General features: G+C 53.0%; 1 protein-coding gene across 3 annotated transcripts in view; it reads left to right on the forward strand.

The window, feature by feature from the left end:
- The window catches only part of RYR1 (ryanodine receptor 1), a 115,654-nt gene that overhangs the window by 4,572 nt on the left and 94,016 nt on the right, over positions 1 to 17,066 (forward strand). For 2 of the 3 annotated variants that reach the window (XM_063112129.1, XM_063112130.1), the window contains exons 2-21: positions 789 to 908; positions 2,570 to 2,674; positions 2,782 to 2,802; positions 3,694 to 3,768; positions 3,856 to 3,934; positions 4,299 to 4,411; positions 4,748 to 4,841; positions 6,067 to 6,160; positions 6,318 to 6,392; positions 6,835 to 6,991; positions 7,129 to 7,293; positions 9,058 to 9,179; positions 9,518 to 9,713; positions 12,818 to 12,953; positions 13,035 to 13,130; positions 13,217 to 13,335; positions 14,160 to 14,293; positions 14,689 to 14,930; positions 15,468 to 15,660; positions 16,655 to 16,871. In XM_063112129.1, coding sequence (XP_062968199.1) covers positions 789 to 908; positions 2,570 to 2,674; positions 2,782 to 2,802; positions 3,694 to 3,768; positions 3,856 to 3,934; positions 4,299 to 4,411; positions 4,748 to 4,841; positions 6,067 to 6,160; positions 6,318 to 6,392; positions 6,835 to 6,991; positions 7,129 to 7,293; positions 9,058 to 9,179; positions 9,518 to 9,713; positions 12,818 to 12,953; positions 13,035 to 13,130; positions 13,217 to 13,335; positions 14,160 to 14,293; positions 14,689 to 14,930; positions 15,468 to 15,660; positions 16,655 to 16,871 — 2,553 coding nt within the window. The remainder of the gene's footprint in view (positions 1 to 788; positions 909 to 2,569; positions 2,675 to 2,781; positions 2,803 to 3,693; positions 3,769 to 3,855; positions 3,935 to 4,298; positions 4,412 to 4,747; positions 4,842 to 6,066; positions 6,161 to 6,317; positions 6,393 to 6,834; positions 6,992 to 7,128; positions 7,294 to 9,057; positions 9,180 to 9,517; positions 9,714 to 12,817; positions 12,954 to 13,034; positions 13,131 to 13,216; positions 13,336 to 14,159; positions 14,294 to 14,688; positions 14,931 to 15,467; positions 15,661 to 16,654; positions 16,872 to 17,066) is intronic. The other variant, XM_063112131.1, reaches the window with a different exon arrangement.

Below are 17,066 nucleotides of genomic sequence, written 5' to 3' on the forward strand. Positions count from 1 at the left end.
TACAAAATCAGAAAATTTAGCATGGATATGATATTATTTTCTAATTCACAGTCCTTATTCAACTTTCACCAGTCGTTTCAGTGCTGTCCTTCTGGCATTACCCCCTCCACCCACGATCAAATCCAGGCTCTGACATTGCATTCAGGTGCCATTAGGAAGCATTCTATAAATGATAGCTACCATTTTATTTTTTAAAGGATGACCGGTAAGGGGATCTTAACCCTTGACTTGGTGTTGTTAGCACCACGCTCACCCAGTGAGCTAACCGGCCATCTCTATATGGGATCCGAACCCGTGGCCTTGGTGTTATCAGCACCACACTCTCCCGAGTGAGCCACGAGCCGGCCCAATGATAGCTACCATTAAAACAGTACGCAAAAGAGAAAACTTAGAGAAGGATGAGCTTAAAAAGCAATTTAACTTGAGGTGCTCATATTTTCCACCCTCCAATCGGTCACCTTGCAGACCCCACTTGGAAGACCTTTGGAACCAGCTGGACTCGGGTTCAAATCCAAACTCCTCTTCTTACAGCTGTGTGTCCTTGGGCAATCAATGTCTCCCCTCCAGCCTCAATTTCCCCATTTTAAAACGGGGATGACACTAGCTCCTATATCATGGGGATGTTAGGAATAGGCAGAGGGCTCAGCTGTATGGGCTTGTATGGGCGGGTACTGTTGGTCACTATCATTTTCATAAGGAAAGGGTGGGGTGGGTGGCCTGAAGTATGAGGTGTCTGTGGTATTTGAGCGAGGCCCCACCAGCAACCCCTGACCCTTTGGTCCCCCCAGGATGATGAGGTGGTCCTGCAGTGCAGCGCCACTGTGCTCAAGGAGCAACTCAAGCTCTGTCTGGCTGCCGAGGGCTTCGGCAACCGCCTCTGCTTCCTGGAGCCTACCAGCAATGCCCAGGTCTGTGCTAGGAGGGAGGGGGCCTGGGAAAGAGGGAGGGGGTCTGAAGGGGCAGAGGACCTTGTGTCTGAGGAGGAGGGGAGCTGGGTGTTTTAGAGGGGAGGGGCCCTACAGGAAGGGAACTAGGGCCTGAGATGGGGATGGCTTAGGGCATCTGAGGGATGTGGGGGCTTTGGGATCATACATAGCTGGGGCCTGAAGGGAAGGTGATCTAAAGGTCTGAAACTTGATGTTCCAAGGATAGACGGCATCTGGGATCTAAGAGGGCAGGGTGCTGAGGTGACAGATGACTAAGGGGACAGAGGGCTGGGAGGGCAGGGGTCTGATGAGCAGGGGCTTTAAGGGGCAGGAGGATGAGGGGGCAGGGTCTGAGGGGGCAGAGGTTTGAGGGGGCAGGGGTCTGAGGGGGCAGAGGTCTGAGGGGGCAGGGGTCTGAGCGGGCAGAGGTCTGAGGGGGCAGGGGTGTGAGGGGGCAGGGGTGTGAGGGGACAAGGGTGTGAGGGGGTAGGGGTGTGAGGGGGCAGGGGCATGAGGGGGCAGGGTTGTGAGGGGACAGGGGCGTGAGGGGGCAGGGGTGTGAGGGGCAGGGGCCTGAAGGGGCAGGAGGATGAGGGGGCAGGAGGATGAAGGGAGCTGGGGGTTGAGAGGGCAGCTGTCTGAATAGGAAGGGGGATGAGAGGGTGCAGGGGGCTGAGGGGCAACAGGTCTGAGGGGAGAGGGGCTGAGGGGGCAGGGGTCTGAGGAGCAGGGGTCCAATGGGCCAGGGGTCTGAAGGGGCAGGCAGCTGAGGGTGCAGGGGGCTGAGGGGGGACAGGTCTGAGAGGGCAGGGATTGGATGGGGTAGGGATTTGAGGGGCAGGGGGCCTTGGATCCCAGGCTAAAGGGCTGGAAGGGCAGGGGGAAACTGGCAGTGAGATGTCTGGGGGGTGGGGGGAAGTTGGAGGCTGAGAGGTGGAAGGCGCCTGGTGTCTGAGGATGAGGTAGACTCTGGGACTGAGAGAGGAAGAGACCTGGGGGGATGGGGCAGGGGCTGACAGGGAAGGGACTGGGGGCTGAAGGAGAGAGGGGATGTGGAATCTGATAGGGGAGGTCTCAGGGTCTGTGTGAGCAGGTGTCTGAGAGGGGCATAGAGCTCGAGGCTAAGGGGAAGAGTGTCTAGGAGTCAGAGGTGACCGGGGTGGGAGACTGAGGAGGGGGATATAAGGTTGGAACCTTGTGTGACTGTGAAGTGTTGTCCATAGGTGTTTGAGGGAAAAGGCAGAAACTGGGACTATTGATGGTGAAGGCAGGACGTGGGGCTTCCTTTGGGATTGGAGAGATTGGGGGTTATCTGCAGGGGAAGTTTTCTGTAGTTGGAGCAGGTTCAGTGCGTCCGATGGAGGAGGCACGGAACTGAAGCTTCCTATGAGATTAGGTGGGATGTGGGGTATTTGAGTAGAGAGGGTAGTGTGGAAGCTTCTACAGAGTTTGGGTGGGGTTTAGGTGTTTGAGGGAGGAGGCATAGAAGTGTGTTCTGTGATATTCTGATGGGGGCGGCAGAGGGCAGGGGTTTCTTGTGGGGTTGGAGTGGGGTCTGTGTGTCTCAGGAGTGTGGGCATTCAGACTAGGGGAGGGGGTATGCCAGGAAATGATGCTCACTCATGTCTCTCCACCCACCCCAGAATGTGCCCCCCGATCTGGCCATCTGTTGCTTCACCCTGGAGCAGTCCCTCTCAGTCCGAGCCCTGCAGGAGATGCTAGCCAACACCGTGGAGGCTGGTGTGGAGGTGAGGCTCCCACCCTGGGGGCAGGGCATGGGGACAGGGAGGGGTGAGAGGACCTGGGGGTCATTTACCATCTGCTCTTCTTCCTCTCTCTGCCCTGCCCCCCACAGGCCCTCAATTTGGATAAGTGGGTAGGTCTAGCCTTGGGTGTCATGTGTCCTTTCCACCCTTCCTGACCCCAGGCCTGCTTCTCGGGCCCACATCCTGCACACAGGTGCTGGGAAGTTCTCTCCCACCCCAGTTGTCAGGGGCTGTGGAGTCCAGAACAGGCCAGGCAGGCAGGAAGAAAGGAGGCGGGGGCTTCTGAGCCCCAGCTCCCCCGCCTGCTCCTTCTGTTTCCCATCCTTCTCCCAACCCTGATTCCTCTCCGCATGGGACCCTTACCCTCACTTCCCCCTATCCCAAGTGTGGGTCCCCTCTGGTCCAGGAGTGGGTCTGCCATGTGATCACATGGCCCCATAACATGGTCCCCTCAGAGCATGGGCATGTGACAGCTGTGATGGAGGCATGATGCCATCGAGCAATCAGTGTACCTCCACCTGTGGCAGCACAGGGTGGCCGCCTCATCATGACAGGTGATGTTCACATATTTGACAACTGCTAGAACTGTGATGGTGCACACCAGCTGCAGCTCAGCTGTGTTCTGACAGGCTAGGGCACAGGGGGCCGAGGTCCTTGGAACATACGATACTGCAGCTTCCCTGAGTGTCCCCATGCTCCTGGAAGATGAGTTCATCCTCCCTGAGCAATTTTGGGGCCTGGTCAACCAGGTGAAGGAGGCAGGAGGACAGAGTGGACTTCGTGGGAAATAAAATACCCCATCCACAGGTTTCTCAGAGACACAGCCCCTGCTTCCATGGATGGGGAGACTGAGGCAGAGAATCTGTTGAGGGTCTGAGCTGAGGCTTCCAACATGGTATTTTATGGAGAGCATATTCCCACCTGTGAATAGGCCAGATGTCTTGGGGATTTCAAGAGTCTGGGAGTCTGTGTTTATTCTGTCCCCCCCTCTCCCGTTGCAGTCGTCCCAAGGCGGGGGACACAGGACGCTCCTGTATGGCCATGCCATCCTACTGCGGCATGCACACAGCCGCATGGTGAGTGCATCGGCAGGGGGGTGGGCAGGGAGCAGGGCATGCAGTGCCTGCCAGAGGAGGCTGAGTGACCCCCCTGTACAACCCTAGTATCTGAGCTGCCTCACCACCTCCCGCTCCATGACTGACAAGCTGGCCTTTGACGTGGGACTGCAGGAGGATGCGACAGGTACAGGGGCTGGAGCAGGCAGGGGATACTGGGGACTCCACAGGCAGGGAGTCAGGAGGCAGGAGGTCTGCAGAGCTCCAGAGGCAGGCATGAGATGGCTCTGGGGGCAGGAGTGGGGGCACTGGGCAGAGAATCTGGGGGTGTGGGTGGACACATTCTAGACAGGGACACTTGGGCATACTAGAGAACTCTAGGCAGAGTCTCGGGCAGGAATGGGGAAGTGTTAGGCAGAGAGTTGGTGACAGCCATGGGAGAATTGTGGGCCAAGGTCCTGGAAGGCTCACCATCTGGGAAAGCACTGGAGAAGAGCGTTCTGGGAAGCCATCATCCTGACAGCCAGCTCCTATCCCACCCCCACCCATAGGAGAGGCCTGTTGGTGGACGATGCACCCAGCCTCCAAGCAGAGGTCCGAAGGAGAAAAGGTCCGCGTGGGGGACGACCTTATCCTTGTCAGTGTCTCCTCTGAGCGGTATCTGGTGAGCCATCCCACTGCCATTGCAGCTCCTACTGCTCCCAGGGCTTGGAGCACATGGGATTGGTCCCAACTCCTCATCAGTGGTTTGCCTGCCTGGTCTCCAGCTCCCAGCATCCTGACTCCCAATTTCCAGTTTCCTGATCTCTGACATCCAATTTTCTGATTTCTGACCCCTTATCTTCTGACTTGATCTTGGTTTCCTGATCTATGACCTCTAATTTTCTGTCCCAACTCTGCCCGTTTCCTGGCATGCTCCCCTGATTTCTGACCTCTGAATCTGGGACTCTTGCCCACACCTACCAGTAATCTCTGACCACCACAACCTGGTTGCCCCCAGCACCTGTCGACAGCCAGTGGGGAGCTCCAGGTTGACGCCTCCTTCATGCAGACCCTGTGGAACATGAACCCCATCTGCTCTGGCTGTGAAGAGGGTGAGGACCCCAAACCGCCAGCCCCTAAGCTGAGACCCCCAAAACAGACCCTCAGTGTTGCCCCCAGACATGCCCAAACTGAGCCTTGGAACCTCATACTCCAAACCTGGATCTCCAAAATATGGCCCTTACATTTAGATCTCCAACTGAGTCCAAATCTGGAGCCCCAGAGCTCAGACTCCCAAACCCAAAACTCAGTATCAGACTCCCAAACTCAGACCCCAAAGTATAGTTCCAAAAGTTCACATCCCAAACTCAGGTAATAGAGGTTAGATGCTGAAATTCAGATCTAAGGCTTTGAACATCAAATTTGGAACTTATTCCTCAGAACCCAACCCTCAGACTGTGACCTCAGCTCCTTAAACCCAGATGCCCAAATTCAAACCTCAGATCCCCAACCCAGACCCCTAACTCAGACTCCCAACTTCAGCCCACCAACCTCAGACTTCCAAATTCTAACTTCAAATCTCAAAAAACGAAACTCCCCAAATCACACTCCTGAATTCAGATTTCCATCCTAACACTCCAAAACTTTGACCCCAACTCTCATACCCAACACTTCAGAATCCTCAACCAGATCCAAGCTGAGACTCAGATCACAGATCATGAAGCTTGGACCCGGAAACTCAGATCCATCAACTTCTAACAACAGCGCTTAGATCTCTCCAAGCTCATAGCACAAAGCCCAGACTTCCAAACAATAGATTATAATCTCAGACACCAAACCTCAGATTCCAGCCTCAGGCCTCCAAAATCAATACTGAAAATTCAGGCCCTAACTCCAGAACTCAACTTTAGATGCATCCATCATACCTCCAAACCCAGACCCCAAAACCAAAGCCCTGGAACTCAGACCTCAGTACCAGTGAACATTAAATCTAAACCTCTGACCACATACTCTGACCTCAACCTCAAAATTCCAAACTCAGAACCTTAAACCACAGACCCACAACCCCCTCAACGTCAGCCCTGCCCACCAAGACCCCCAAATTTAGGTCCGTGACTTCAGACCTCAAATCTCATTTCCCTACTTCAGGCTTCAAACTTGGCCCAAATCTCAGCCTACTACTTTATACCCTGAAACTCAGACCTCTAGCTGAGAGCCCCCAAATCCAGCCCTCAGCCTCCCACAGGGGAAAATCAGGACCCTTGGACTCCACCTTGACTCCTGGATCTTCCTGGGGCTCCAGCCTCACAGTGACTACCTTCCCTTGCTCCCCTCCAGGCTATGTGACAGGGGGCCATGTCCTCCGCCTCTTTCATGGACACATGGATGAGTGTCTGACCATTTCCCCTGCTGACAGTGAGGACCAGCGCAGGTCTGGGCTGGGGACAAGAGGGCCTGGGGTCTGGGGTGGGAGTGGGAGACAAAGGTTGGCTGGGAAGCTGGGACCCTATGAATGGGGTTGGGGTAGGGACCAGATGCTGGGGGCCTGGAGCCTAAACCCCTGACCTCCCTCTCTCCTGTGTTCCCAGACTTGTCTACTACGAGGGGGGAGCTGTGTGCACTCACGCCCGCTCCCTCTGGAGGCTGGAGCCACTGAGAATAAGGTGGGGGGGATAGGCTGGGGGAAAGGCTAGGGTCTGCTGGGGGCCGGGGGGGAAGAAAGCATTTTAGAGCTGAGGAAGAGATTGGAGGGTTTTGAGGAAAACTCTGGGGAGCCCAAGAAAGACATGAAGGTCCTCAAGGACCCTGGGGTCCTGGAGGAAAAAGAGGTCTTGATGGAGGATGGTGATGGGGGTTCCTGAGGGTGAGATCAGGGGGTCCTGAGTGAAAATTGGATATTGTAGGGGTCTGAAAAAACTGGGGGCACTGGAGACATCTGGGGAGCCCTGAGGAAGCTGTGAGGACCCGAGAGAGGATTGGGGTTCCTGAGGAAGGTTTTTTGGGCCCTGGAAGAGGGTTGGGGGCTTGAAGAGGTTTGGACCAAGACTGTGGTGTCCATGGAGGATTGAGAGGGTCCTCTGACTCCCCTTGCACTTATCCTTGCAGCTGGAGTGGGAGCCACCTGCGCTGGGGCCAGCCGCTTCGAATCCGGCATGTCACCACCGGGCGGTACCTGGCGCTCACCGAGGACCAAGGTCTCGTGGTGGTTGATGCCAGCAAGGCCCACACGAAGGCTACCTCCTTCTGCTTCCGCATCTCCAAGGTCAGTGGCATTTAGGCCACCCTCCCTCACCTGGAACCCCAAATCCTGCCCCAGCCCACACTCTGCAGTCCATCAATGGAGCTCCCTCATTAAATGCACAGGCGGAGGAGGCTGACTTCTGTCCCCTGCCTCTGTAGGAGAAGCTGGATGTGGCCCCCAAGCGGGACGTAGAGGGCATGGGCCCCCCTGAGATCAAGTATGGGGAGTCACTATGCTTTGTACAGCATGTGGCCTCAGGCCTGTGGCTCACCTATGCTGCCCCAGACCCCAAGGCCCTGCGGCTTGGCGTGCTTAAGAAGAAGGTGAGTGCCTGGCAGGGGGAAGGGGTCGGGGTGCAGGTAGGGGCAGGAAGGGGGTTGGGGGTGGCCGTGGTTGAGCCTTTGGGAGTTTGAGGCTGGGAATGAGAAAAAGACAGAGACTGAGGGAAAAACTGTGACTGAAATGAGAAAAAAGAAAGAAAAAGAGAGACAAAGAAAGAAAAATATAGAGAGGGAAAGGCAGAGACAAAGAGACATAGAAAGATAGAGACAGAGACAGAGAGAGAACAAAGACAGGTAATGGCAGGCTGAGAATAACAGTCAACAAATTACTGAGTACCCGAGTTGTTCTGGATATGTGTGTAAAAGTAAATGAGCTATACATACCTGTTCCCTTCCTTCCCAGTGCTCAGAAATAGTGAATAAACTGCCTTTAATGAAGTACATAGTTTTACAGCTGAGGAGTGGGAAAGTTACTTTTGACAGGAAACAGCATGTGCAGAGGCCCTGAGGTTGGAATGAACATGATTGTTTGCGATAACAGAAACAAGACCCCGTGTGGCTGGAGCAGATTGAGCAAGGGGCGAGTAGTGGGAAGTGAGGACAGAGAGCAGATGGGAACAAATTGTGTGGGACCTTGTGGGCTATGGGGAAGGTTCCAATTTTTATCCTGAGTGAGATGAATCCACAAGAGAGTTTTGAGCAGGGCAGGGAGGTGAACTGACTAAGGGTCACAAGGTTCCTTGGCTGCTCATGGGAACAGACTGTGGGGAAGAAGAGTAGAGCTGGAGTAGGGAAGCAGGAAGTAGGGGAAACAGATAGGAGATGACAGTGGACAGGACCAGGGTGGGGACTGTCGAGTGGGAAAAGTCATAGATTCTGGTTGTATTTTGAGGGTGGAGACAACAGGATTTGCCAACAGATTGGACATGGGGTGAGAGATGGGGAGGGGTTGAGGATGATGCCATGAATTTTGCCCTGAGCAACTAGAAGGAAGAAAGCGCCATTAACTGAGTTGGGGACAGTCAAGTGTCAGCTCAGAAGGAGGGATCTTAAGTTTTACCCCCAGTGCCTAAAACAGGGCCACTCAATAAAGACTTGCTGAGTGAATGAGTGGCAAGCCTGGTGAGGCAACCGTTTGCACAAAATGAGGCCTGTAGTTGGATACATGAGCCAAGGATGTAGAGCTGGGGCCTGGGCCAGGCGGGACATGGAGTCGTCAGCAGGTGGATGGTATTGACAGCCGCAGGACTGGAAGAGGTCCTGAGACGGTCAGCTCGGGGCAAAGCTGGCAGCTGTGAGGGTCTCGCCTCGCTGAAAGGTGGTCAGGCATTCTGTCTGGGACAAGTTAAGCTCGGGATGCCGTCAGAGCTTTCTAGAGGGGGATGTTAAGTCAGTAGTAGATAGAAGTAGAGAGGATCTGGCCTGGAGACAAGCAAGATGGAGAGACAGAGAAAAGAGACAAAGACAGACAAGAGAGAATCAGAGAGAGAGAAAGGAAAAGAGATAGAGGCAGAGAGAGAGGGAGATATAGACAGGGACAGAGAGGGAGAGGCAGGGAGAAAGAGACAATGTGTGGGAGAGAGGTGAGAGACAGAGAGACAGAAGCAAACAGAGACAGAGACAGAGGAGAGAGAGAATGAAAGACACAGAGACAGATGAAGAGGGATAGAAAGATGGGGAGGGTATTGGCGGAGAGATTCTGTGGGGTGGGGAAGCTGCAGGACTAAAGTCTGAGCAGAAGTTGGGGGGACATGGCTGTAGGTGGCTGGGCCCCCTCCTGACCTCGTTGTCCTCCTACTTTCCCAGGCCATGCTGCACCAGGAAGGCCACATGGATGATGCGCTGTCGCTGACCCGCTGTCAGCAGGAGGAATCCCAGGCTGCCCGCATGATCCACAGCACTGCTGCCCTGTACAACCAGTTCATCAAGTAAGCAGCCAGCCCACCCTGCCCGGAGTGACCCCGGTGTTCCTGACATTCATGCTCCTGACCCTTTAATCTCTACCTCTAACATTCACACCCCTGTCTAACATACACACGACCCCTAACCTCTAAACTGCTGGTCTCTATACACTTGACCCTAGTCTGACCGCAACAATCATGACCTTTGACCTCACATCCTGATCACCACCTAACTTTCACACCCAGTCACCTAGACCCTTGACCCTGCACTTCCTTGGCCCTGACTCCTGCTTCCATGACCCCTGTGCCTATGCCCGGGCGGGTCTCAGTCCCAAGCCAGACTGACCACGGTGCGATCCCCGCAGGGGCTTGGACAGCTTCAGCGGGAAGCCACGGGGCTCGGGGCCGCCGGCTGGCCAGGCGCTGCCCATCGAGGGCGTCGTCCTGAGCCTGCAGGACCTCATCGGCTACTTCGAGCCGCCCTCCGAGGAGCTGCAGCACGAGGAGAAGCAGAGCAAGTTGCGCAGCCTGCGCAACCGCCAGAGCCTCTTCCAGGAGGAGGTGAGGCGGGGAGAGGCAGCGGCGGGATCTGCGAGCGCAGGAGGCGGGGCCTGGGAGGGGCGGGGAAGTCGAGGTTGAAAGGGCGCCGGGCAGGGGAAGAGCGGAGGGACGCGGGCCTCTGCAAACGGGCGGGGGCGGGGCTATGGCCGAGCAGGGGCGGGGCCTGTGAGAGGAAACTAGTGAGATGAAGGGCGGGGCCTGTGTGAAGCTCAGGGCCAGGGCAAGGGCTGGGGAAGCAGTCAGAGGATGAGCGGGGTGTGGCTGCCGACTGGGGGGGCGGGCAGTGTCTGTGGGGGCGGGGCCTACGGGGTGGGAGGACAGAACCAGAGTGAGGCGTGGCAGGTGCAGGACCAGAGGTGGGTCTTTGGGCATCAGGGAGTGGAGTGTAGGGAGGGTCCTCAGCTGGGGTCAGGGGCTGGGAGTCTGTGTTATGAGAGCACGAAGGGAAGAGATGTGGGGGCTCCGCTCACCACAGGGTCGGGGGGGAGGGGCCAAGAAGGTCGGAGGAGGGGACTAGACAAAGGTCAGGGGGTCGGATGCCTTCACTGGGTGGTGCAGGAGCATGTTCATTCAAAGGCACCCAGTCTGGCCCCTCTCCTCTCCAGGGGCTCCCAGTGTGATGGGGGGGGGCAGACCCAGAAATGATAGTAGTAACAATAACATAAGGTACTTATGGAACGGAATTAGTGTAAGCAAAGCGCTTAGCACATAGTACATGCTATATAGTAGTTATTATTACCTTGAATTAGCCCATACTATGTGTTGAGGGCTCTATATTCATTATATCCTCCCAGTAACCCCATGGGGGATTGTAATTCCCATATACCAGATTGGGGTCACTGAAACTCGAAGAGATTAAATAACAGTCATCTACTTGATAAATATACCAGCTGCGAACAAAACAGACAAAAATCTCTGTCCTTACGGAGTTGACATGGAAGGAGGAGACAGATAATCAATAAGATAAATAAGTAAATTATGTGGCATAGATGGTGATAAGTGCTGAGGAGAAGAATGAAGTAGAGAAGGGATAAGGCCTACTGGAGTTTTGCAGCTTAAAATAGAGTGGTCAGGGCAGGTGACCGGAAGGAAGAGAGGGAGCCATGTGTATACCTGTGGGAGGAGCAACTGGTAGAGGGGCGAGCAAGTGCAAAGGCCATGAGGTGGGAGTGTGCTTCACATGTTCCAGAAACAGTGAGGAGGTGACTGGAGCAGGGTGGCTAAGGCAAGAGTGGAGGAGAATGACAAGGGTCAGGCCATGGTGAGGACTGTGGCTTTGGGAACTACAGGAGGGTTAGGTCTTCTAAAATCACAGCTAGTTAGTGACAGAGCCAATCTGTGTGACTCCAACTTGGTCATGCTCTCTACCATGAGGCACTACCTCTCCTACTAGTACCATGGGCCCCAGGATAATATAGATACAACAATTGTCACAGTAGCACGATTTTTAATATTTGTAACTGGAAACAGCCCACATGTCCACCAACACTAGAATGATCCATTAACACGGCATATCCATACAGCGGAATAGTAGTGAGCAGTGAACATGAAAACAAACCACAGCCACATGCAACAATGAGCTTATATTGTAAAACATAATATCGAGCAAAAGAATCCATGTACAAAAGAATACTTATTGTACATTCAAAGTTCAAAAACAGGCAAAACTCAACTAGACTGTTTATCGATACATACAAAGGAGGTAAAAACAGAAAAGAAAGGAAGGGCTTTCCATAAAAGTCAGGACAATGTTTATCCCTAGCAGGAAGGTCTGTGTGATCCAGGGGGTTTCTGAGTGGCTGGCAATGTTCTCTTTGTTGACCTGAGTCACAGTGATGCATGTGTTCTTTAGATTTGTTTGCTAAACTGTATATATTTGATCCTCATTATTTGCAGATTCTGTGTTTGCAAATTTGCCTGCTGGCTAAAATTTACTTGTAACCTCGAAATCAATACTAGCAGCACTTTTGCGGTCATTTCTGGACATGTGCAGAGTGGTGGAAAATTTGAGTTGTCTGATGCACATGATCCCAGCTGAGGTTGAACAAGGGAAAGCTCTGCCTTCTTGTTTCAGCACTCATCCTGAAAACAAGTGTCCTTTTCACAGTATATTTAGTGCCAAATTTTTTGCATTTTTGTCCTTTTTGTTGATTTCAATGTTTAAAATGGCTCCCAAGGGCCAGCTTGTGGCTCACTTGGGAGAGTGTGGTGCTGATAACACCAAGGCCATGGGTTCGGATCCCATATAGGGATGGCCAGTAAGCTCACTTCAGAGAGCGTGGTGCTGACAACACCAAGTCAAAGGTTAAGATCCCCTTACTGATCATCTTTAAAAAAAAAAAAAAAAAAAAAAAAATGGCTCCCAAGTGTAGGGCTGAAGTGCTGTCCAGCATTCCTAAGTGCAAGAAGACTGTGATGTGCCTTCCTGAGAAAATATGTGTTAGATAAGCTTTGTTCAGGCTTGAGTTATTGTGCTGTTGGCCATGAATTTAATGTTAATGAATCAACAATAAGTGTTTTTAAGCAGAAACACACACAAACAAGGTTATGTAATGATTGGTTGATGAAAATGTTATGACCAGAGACTCACAGGGACTCCCTGTATTTCCTCTAGGATCAATGATTCAGAATTTGATAACTTAGTGTTCATGGAAACTTTAACTAATGAGAATCAATTTTATATGTTTTATGCACTTTTCTGTATGTGCTATAATTCACAATAAAAGAAGAAAAAAGATTAAAGTGTAAAAAAAGAGAAAGTGAAAAAAATCTCTGTGACGGTTGGTGTGGAGAGTGGACGGGGCCAGTTGGGACCAGACGTAGGGTGCTTGGAAGTGAGAGGGACAGAGAGAAAAATGTGGGGAGGGGAAGCACAAATTCACTCCTGATGTTAATAGGATATATTATGTTGGGGATAGAGGCAGAGATGATAAGAACAAATTTGGGGAGCTAAGGGGGAGAGGAGGCTAATGGGATTGAATGAGAACATGGATCTGGGAACAGTCACTAGTTGTTGAAGGACTATGAATTAGTAAATCCAAGAAAGACAAGGAAGGGAGGGCCTGGGACTCCTATCATGATCCCCTTTCTTTTCCCCACCTCAGGGGATGCTCTCCCTGGTCCTGAATTGCATTGACCGCCTAAATGTCTACACCACTGCTGCCCACTTTGCTGAATTTGCAGGGGAGGAGGCAGCTGAGTCCTGGAAAGAGATTGTGAATCTGCTCTATGAACTCTTGGGTAAGGGATCCCGGTTCTGATTTCCCCAAGAGCACCCCAGATCCCCAGTCCCACTGCGTCTGACCCCTCTGCCATCCTCAGCCTCTTTGATTCGTGGCAATCGTACCAACTGTGCCCTCTTCTCCACGAACTTGGATTGGCTGGTCAGCAAGCTGGATCGGCTGGAGGCCTCGTCTGGTAGGACAACCCAGGGGGACCGGAACAGAGGCTTGGGGGAGGGGAGGGCCACGGCCACCTTGCCTCTCACTCTGGCCCCTGGGCAGGCATCCTGGAGGTGCTGTACTGTGTCCTGATTGAGAGTCCAGAGGTCCTGAACATCATTCAGGAGAACCACATCAAGTCCATCATCTCCCTCCTGGACAAGCACGGGAGGAACCACAAGGTCGGCCCCTCACTCCTGACCTCTCGTCCCCAGAACTCTGAACCCTGACCTCTCCCCACGGCTCTGGAGCTCTACTCACTCTCACTCCTCTCATTCCCCTCTCTTCCCTCCTCCATCTCATCTCTTACCTGAACTTCATTCCCACATGCTTCCGTCTCAACATGAGGGTCTCAAACTCTTGGCTCTGAAATTGATTCTGGGCTACATGTGTGTTTTGTTAGATCTCTGAAAAAAATTTTTTTTTTTTTTTTTTGGTGCTGGCCAGTTCAGGGATCTGAACCCTTGACCTTGGTGTTATAACACTGTGCTCTAACCAACTGAGCTAACTGGCCAGCCCTCTGAAATGTTCTTAAAATTCTCAAATTTAACAGCCTTTAGGTGGGCTGCACATACACTCAGCAGTTTGCTACAGGTCCTGCAGTCCCTACTGCGTTATTTCTCACCACTTCACGCATTTACATTATCCACCCAGCCCCTGAAGACACAAGTCTGCAACCCCTGCTGACCTGAAATTTCATCTCAATTCCTGTTTGTCACTGACCCTTTCACTCTGCGCTCTGACCTCTTACCTCACCACTCCAATCTCTACTTTCTCACATTGCTGATGTCTTAACCCAACCCACGTGACTCCCAAGCCTCTCAACAGACCTTCTTCTTTGACCCCTGACATCCCTGACCTTCCTCATTCACCACCTCCTCTCACCTAAAATGTCCATATCCTGTCCTGATGCACTATCCTTTCCTTCTGGCTTCCTATCCTGGTCCTTCCATAGACCCCTGCCCTGGTGCCCTCACACCTCTTGACCTCTGACCTTGACCTCCAGGTTCTGGATGTGCTATGTTCCCTGTGTGTATGCAATGGCGTGGCCGTGCGCTCCAACCAAGATCTCATTACTGAGAACTTGCTCCCTGGCCGTGAGCTTCTGCTGCAGACAAACCTCATCAACTATGTCACCAGGTCTGGCTCCTAAACCTGACCCCCCAGAACTCAGAACCTCTCAGCCCTCTCCCTGATCCAGAGACTCCACACCCAATTGGATGTCCCTCCCACCCTCTCCCTCCCAGAATGGACACTCGGTCCTCACAGATGTCCACTCTTGCACCCGCTCACCCTCGGTCCCACTCCTCTTGTTCTCTCTTCCTGGCTGCATTTCTGCCTGTGTCTCCCGCTCCTCTCTTTCCTTCTGTGTTCTCTCTTTTTGTCTTTGCCTGTTTCTGTCTCTGTCTCTCTCCCATCTTTCTCTTCTCTGTCCTCTGATGTCTCTCTGTCTCTCTTTCTCCGCATCCCCCTCCCCATCCTGGCTCTCCTCTCCATCTCCTTCATCCTCCTCTCCTGTCCTGTCTCTCCCACAGCATCCGCCCCAACATCTTTGTGGGCCGAGCAGAGGGCACCACCCAGTACAGCAAATGGTACTTTGAGGTGATGGTGGACGAGGTGGCTCCATTTCTGACAGCACAGGCCACCCACCTGCGGGTGGGCTGGGCCCTCACTGAGGGCTACAGCCCCTACCCTGGGGGCGGCGAGGGCTGGGGCGGCAACGGGGTCGGCGATGACCTCTATTCCTACGGATTTGATGGGCTGCATCTCTGGACAGGTACCTGGACCTTTCTAGGGGACCCTCACCCCTGACCATTGACCCCAGAGTTTCCAAGACTCTGACCACACACCTTGGGGTTCTTGGGATCCTGACTCCCAGAAGAGACCAACTTTTGACCCCTTATTCCTCATTTCATGAGACCCTAAACCTAGAGCTTCCAGAATCCTGGTCCTGATCTGCTTCCTTATAATCTCCAGAACTCTAACCCCAGAGGAGGTATGACCTCTGACCCTAGAGATCCCATAAGACTGCCCAGATTATTATGACCTCTGATCTTTGACTTCTGAAGGTTCCATAATCTTAACTCTAGGAGGGCTTTAATCTCTGACCCCACAGCTCTCAGGATCCTAACCTCAGGGGAAGCCTGACCTTTGCCCCTAATTTCAGAGCTAAGAACCACCCATGGGAGCACTTGCCCTTAGTTTCCAGAATCCAGTCCCCACAGGATCCTCCAATATCTATCCCTTGTGTTTTGATATCATTGGTTCCATGGGATCTCTGACCTCTGACTCCTCCCTGGTGACCCCGGTGCAGGACACGTAGCACGTCCGGTGACTTCCCCAGGGCAGCACCTCCTGGCCCCTGAGGATGTGGTCAGCTGCTGCCTGGATCTCAGTGTGCCATCCATCTCCTTCCGCATCAATGGCTGTCCTGTGCAGGGCGTCTTTGAGGCCTTCAACCTTGATGGGCTCTTCTTCCCTGTCGTGAGCTTCTCAGCTGGTGTCAAGTGAGGACTGCCCCTGCCCTGTGGTCAGCCCTCAGACCTGGAACTGACCCAAGACAGCTTCCGCAATCACTCCATGTTTACCTGTGAGGCCAGGACACAGCAGCCTACTCGCAGGATTGACTGGTGGTCAGAAACCCCACGTGAAGGTCCCAGTGACCTCTGCATGATCCCAGACTCTCCCAATGACCTCAGATTCTCCCCAACTCCATGCCCTTCCAATGACCTTGTCATGACCCCAGACTGTCCTAATGATTTTTCAATGACCCAAGACATTTCTGGTGACCTTCCAATGACCTCAGACTCTCTCAATGACTCCATACTCTTCCAATAACCTCCCAATAATGCCAGCATCTTCCAGTGACCTTTCAATAGCACCAGACTTGCCCAGTAACACCCCTCTTCCATAACCCTAGTCATTGCTTTCTTTTTAAAAAAATTTTGGTGGCTGGCTGGGACAGGGATTGAACCCTGGACCTTGGTGTTATCAGGACCACACTGTAACCAACGGCGCTAACCCACCAGATCCCAGTCATTTCAAAGAACTCTTAATGAACCAGTCCTTTCCCAATGACCCCAAGCTCACTGAATGTTCATTCAGTGACAATTGTGGTTATCTCATAATTACAACAAACTCTCAGTGACTTCTAAATGACTTTCTCCTTGGTCTCCCTAAAACTTCCAATATCTCCAAATGCTGTTGACCTGGGGTCTCCTCCAAAGGACCTTGCAATAATCTGAACTCTTCTGTAATAACTGCAGACCCTCCTACTTTTAACTCCCCCATGATCCCATACTTTCCTTTTTGAGTCTCCAATGACATTCCCTTATGTATTCTTTTGACTCTAGACTTTCCTTTCTGACTCCCAAATGACCTCCATGACGCTGTGAACCTTCCACAGATCCCAGGACTGCTCCTTTATCTCCCACTGACCACAGACTCTCCCCTGTAGCCCCAGCCTCACTACCGCCAATGATCCCCATTCTCCTCTCCCAGGGTGCGGTTCCTCCTTGGTGGCCGCCATGGTGAATTCAAGTTCCTCCCCCCACCTGGCTATGCTCCATGCCATGAGGCTGTGCTCCCTCGAGAGCGTCTCCATCTTGAACCCATCAAGGAGTATCGACGAGAGGGGCCCCGTGGACCCCACCTGGTGGGCCCCAGTCGTTGCCTCTCACACACCGACTTTGTGCCCTATCCTGTGGACACCGTCCAGGTACTGCCTGCCCTGCAAGGATTTTTGGTGAGGCAGGCTCTTTTGGGAGTCAGAGAGGTGGGGAGCTGAGCTGGAAGGGGGGAACCTTATGTTTAACAGATGGAGAAACTGAGGTACAGAGAAGGCAAAGGATTCTCTTAAGGCAGAATTCCAGTTTCAGGGAGTCCACACTATGGCCCCATAAAGAAAGGACTG

This window comes from Cynocephalus volans, chromosome 10 (assembly GCF_027409185.1).
Source record: "Cynocephalus volans isolate mCynVol1 chromosome 10, mCynVol1.pri, whole genome shotgun sequence".
NCBI lineage: Eukaryota > Metazoa > Chordata > Mammalia > Dermoptera > Cynocephalidae > Cynocephalus > Cynocephalus volans.